This window comes from Protomyctophum bolini, assembly GCF_963924005.1.
Source record: "Protomyctophum bolini genome assembly, chromosome: 6".
NCBI lineage: Eukaryota > Metazoa > Chordata > Actinopteri > Myctophiformes > Myctophidae > Protomyctophum > Protomyctophum bolini.
The window spans coordinates 31,733,385-31,738,475 of NC_137867.1; the positions used below are offsets into that span (position 1 = coordinate 31,733,385).

Here is a 5,091-nt window from a genome sequence, read left to right on the forward strand (position 1 = left end):
GCTTGCTATTCCATTTTGACCTCGTCCCGGACCTCGCTCTGGGTCACAGACATGGTACAAATGTAACGTGGTGTTGCTCTGCAAGATGCCAGCCTTAACTTAATGTATTGACCAACTGGTTTCAATAATTAGTCAACCTATACTGTATATTCCATCCAACGGTAAGAACAGGTTTTCTCCACTGGTATTCTTCATTAATACTCCATACTATACCACACCACAGTTGCGACAGTAGGTCACATATTAATATGAAAACCTGCAAAACCCGTCCGTCAGTTGTGCGATGCCTCCTTGTATATGTATATCAGTCCATCACGCCTCATGACATCACGTCTCCATATATGGCCGTCTCCATATACTGTATGAAGATCACGACACTGACCTCATCAAACCCTGGATAGAAACCCTTGGATCTCCATATATGGAGCTGACCTGTTTTGACATTCCAAATGTCGATCTGACCCCCCATGCCAAAGCGCCAGCCCAGCAGTCTGCCGTCACCCAGGCGGATGCGTGTACTTCCCAGTCACTTCTCGTCTTACTGGTATTCCATATATATATTTAATTATTAAATGATTGTTATTATTTTTCTTCTTCAAATGAAGTGTTAAAATAGAAATGCACTCTGTGTCGAGCTGCCAACTTGCACATTTAGTAGCCATGTATGGCCTACTTGTGCGCAAGCAGAGCGCGCCATGATTGGCGCCGATTGGCCGAGTGACGCCACCAACATACATACAGTACATACTTGGTCCTTGATTGGCCGAGCGACGCCACCGACATACGCAGCCGATTACAGTACTTGCACGCTCTGCTTGCGCAAGTAATAACTCTACTAGCGCAAATAACTCTGCTATAGACCGTTTGTTCAGTAACATGTCGTCTCCCTGTCTCTCCAGCTCTTTAATTAATAAACAGAAAATGCATTTGCAGGTCAGGTCAGGATACCAATTATATCCAATTAGGAGAGATAATTCATACAGGATACAGGATGAACAAGTGAAATAGGAAGTAATGACACAAAGAAAGCAGACAAAATTGGAAATGGAACACTAACTAAAATAAAATAAACTGATACATAGTCACTGCATCTCAGTAATGAAGTGGATGTCACAAAGGTTGGGACTGACTAACCACTGGTCTCTTCAGAGACTGGTATACAACAACGATTGAGTAGCAGAGAATAGCAGTAGTAGAAGTAGAAAACCCTGAGAAGACTCTGATCTTTCACTAGTGTGTTTGAACAAGTGTCAGGAGAAAGGGAGAATTACATCTCAAAGCCCAGTAAATAAAGTTTGTATTGATTTAATCTAACATGTAATCTGTTTTGCTGTCTGACACTGATTCTGGCAATAAAAGAGAATCATATAAGACAGCATTATAGATAATACGACCATAGATCAACTGGAGTTTGGGCAAGAGAAGAGCAATAGATCATGTTCAAGCCAGACTGCTTAGCTCTGGAATTCATAAACTACCTCCTAAATTGAGGTGGCTTTCAATTTAAGTTTTCAATTTAGCGATATAGGATTTGGTGTACGGTTGATGCAGTTTCATTGTCAATTTCACCAGGGGGGTTCTCTGGACTGGGAACTGAATCTCTCTCTCTTTTTCTTTCTCTCTGTCTCTCTCAATCTCTTATTCTCAAATAGAACTCTATAGTGCATTCCATATGGGCCTCTGACATTTTTCAAGAGACAACAGACAATTTCAATGAAACTCTGTAATTGTACCATACCAGTTAACATTTTGATATGCATATTGTATAATAAATCTACAGTATATTTATATATAGCTTATGACATAATACTACTATACACCTACGTTGAGTAATGTCACTGCCATTTCCAGTCCTGTCATCTTTAGCAATGTTTACGGTAGACAAGGCAGACAAATTACCATTAGTCTTTAGTGTTTGTCACTTTTTACCAAACACACACACCCACACACACACACACACACACACACACACACACACACACACACACACACACACCCCTTGCTTTCATATAAGCACATGAAAGATGGTAATCTAATGCATCAGCATTGAAATAGCCTATACAAAAAATAAAATAGTTGTTCATAACTTGAAGGATTCCGATTAAAATTCACGGTTTAATGAGTGTATTATGGAGTCAAACAATGGCATTCTTTTGAATCAAAATGTGTTCGTTTTCAATACACGAATAAGTATATATTTTTATTCTGAAACCTAAATTGTTACATTAAAAGAGACAAAGCGTTAATATAGCACAACTCCAAAACATATGCAGCTTTGTCCCTTGTCTTTGTAATTAGAATGATCTGTAATATCCCTATTCATCAAATCAAATGAGCCAATTACACATTTACCCAGAATTTGACATTTGTAATACATCCATACTCCATCCATACCATACTACTGTAAGTCCTTCATTCAATATTACAACATTGCCTATAGGCTTAAACCCAGTAATTCTCCACATGGTTTAAATTTGAGATGCTTGCACCACCCTCTGGTGATAAAAGCTACAGTATATAAATTCAGGAGATAACAGAACATGTGAGATGTATAGACACAGAGAACAGATACATTATGTAGAAGAGTGTGTGCGTGTGTGAGTGAAAGACACGGGGGGGGGACTTCAATTGCTACTAAATTGATTGTATCATTGTATTGTTAATGAACTTGGTATTCATTGGTACTGTATATTTTTTATCACTGTAATGCCTCAATGTCCTGCTGTGTTGATGTAAAAATAAGGCTTATTTGCCCTCTAGTGGTAAAAATAAGAAAGCACAAACGCTTGTTTTGCCAAAATAATGTTGCTCACATATAAGTATATAAAATGTACATATAGGCCTACACTATGCCACCAGGCCAAGTATCATTATAAAGGTGAATTTACACTTGCACGCACACGCACACGCACACAGAGCCTCTCACCTCATCTGATTCAGGGAACCTTATCTGTGGAGCATCCCACACTTTGCTGATTCTCTCCCTGTGTTCCGGCGAAATTATGAAGCATTTACTGACGTTGACCTCTGGCTCTGGATAGATAACTTCTAGTCCCCCACTTGAATAAATAAGGAAAGATAAATTAAGTAATACAACGAATTTAACGTGGCATCTCAATTGAATGATTAAAGGCCGATTTAATTGCACAATGTCACGATGTGCCCTGTTCCTCAGTAGTCTAGTAGCCAGCCCATAGAGCCCCATTGTGAACCCGGACATGTTGAGTACACCAAGGTTTTACGTTAGAAATGTTTAGTATGGATCCCCAGCATGTATAAACTGCCGGATGCTAACTTGCTAATAGAAGGCAAAATATTCAAAATGGGGTTTTCATGATGCTGAATCCATTTCAAGCATTAGTTTTGCAAAAAAAACACTCATTGGGCTAAAAACGGCCAAATTGATGTCAGCACATTTGGGCATGGCCGTTTTAAGCCCAATGCTAATTGCTTGGAATCATGGATTCAGCATCATGAAAACCCCCTATAGTTTGACACATATGCTAGATAAAGCATAATGAAAATTTGAATATAGGTTGTTAATGGTATGGTCACATATTATTCCAATTATGAAAATTGCTCAACATATGCAAGTTAGCATCCGGCAGTTTCTACATGCTGGGAGTGGGGACCCATACTAAACATTTCTAACATAAAACGTTGGTGTACTCAACATGTCCGGGTTCACTTTTTGGCTACTAGGTTACAGTCAGGAGGGACTCACTCAACATAGTGGTTTGAAGTAGGCCTACAAGGCAAATTAATGTACCAGCTACATTCATAATTATGTTTCCCAGAAAGATTTCTTGGGCAATGTGGGAGACTTACTGGCAGAAAGAGGCATCCAAGCGATTCAGTGTTGGGGTCGTAGTTGTTCCTCCTTCAACATGGTGGTGGTACAGCATGATACAAGCAGCAAAGGAGAATACCAGAAGCGGCCCTTGATAAGCCTGCAGAACAGTGGTGTAGATATTTGACATGACATTTCATACACCACCTGACCACCACCACACCTAATGAAAGTCTGAAACCTGTTGGGCTAGCTCTAAGGCAAACCAAATTTCCTCATCGTACAGTAAACACAAGTCTAAATACGTGGCCAAATGATTAAATTATGCAATTTTCCATTATGCACAGTTGTTAAGTACAGTTGGTATGTTTTAATGTGAAATGATTTGACAGAAAATGTCCAGTAGCCTACTCTTCAAAATATTTTAAAGTGGTGTTGCTGCCCTCAACTGGGAAAATCAGAGATGGCAGTTAGACTCGTCGAGACGAGTGAATGTGAACTACCAGTAGTTAGGCTACAGACTGACAGACAGAGAGGAGAATTTTATGATTAACACCAAGTAAAACACCGTATGGAAAGTGTTCAATTTCCCAAAATGTTTTCGCGTCGCGGTATGTACAGTACAGGCCTACCATTCTAAACGGTCCCTGAAGTTGCTTCCACTGTGCGTCGTTGCAGGGGGTAGACTACTCACTGGCACTGCTGTGCTGCTGCTGCGCAGAAGCATGAGTGACGTGCTGTATACCGTGTTGGAAAAGTTCCAGGCAGCGGAACACCTGACCTGTCCTATGGTGGAAGTGCGGGAACACCTTGCCAAAAAGAACAGATCTACCGGTATGTTAACTTGTTGTAGAACTAGATCTGTTCTTTTTGGGAAGCGACACGACACTTTTTTAAATATATATTTGCACAAATGTTCCGATGAATTGAAAATGGTGGACCCGGTTGTAAACAAGTGTAATTATCAGGGTGTCGTCCACAGTAACAGTTTTTATATCGAGTTGTGCTTTCATGTGAAATGTAGCCTACCCGTTCTGCTGTTAATAAAAAATTCAATCAATCAATCCAATGCCAGTAGTAAAGCAAGCCTGCAAGAAACTCTGCAAATTCACCAGAACACATGCAGGAAATTACATAATACTCTGCTAAAAAGTTTCTGGGGGTTACCCCCGCTTGGGGAGTCCCCCCCACACCCCAAAACAATCTCCTGAATTCTCACAGTCCAATGTTGGCAGTCCTGATTATACATTACAGTGGGCCAATGCTTAAAAATGATCAAAGGACGAGTGGAGGTGAGAACG

The 5,091-nt window shown here is 40.2% G+C and overlaps 1 protein-coding gene across 1 annotated transcript in view; it reads right to left on the reverse strand.

Annotated features, from left to right (window-relative positions):
- The window catches only part of pebp4 (phosphatidylethanolamine binding protein 4), a 62,808-nt gene that overhangs the window by 52,701 nt on the left and 5,016 nt on the right, over positions 1 to 5,091 (reverse strand). Inside the window, exons 2-3 of the mRNA XM_080765910.1 lie at positions 3,829 to 3,950; positions 2,927 to 3,059 (exon numbers count right to left, since the gene is read on the reverse strand). Of these exons, the coding sequence (XP_080622036.1) occupies positions 2,927 to 3,059; positions 3,829 to 3,905 (210 nt within the window). The 5' untranslated portion in view covers positions 3,906 to 3,950. The remainder of the gene's footprint in view (positions 1 to 2,926; positions 3,060 to 3,828; positions 3,951 to 5,091) is intronic.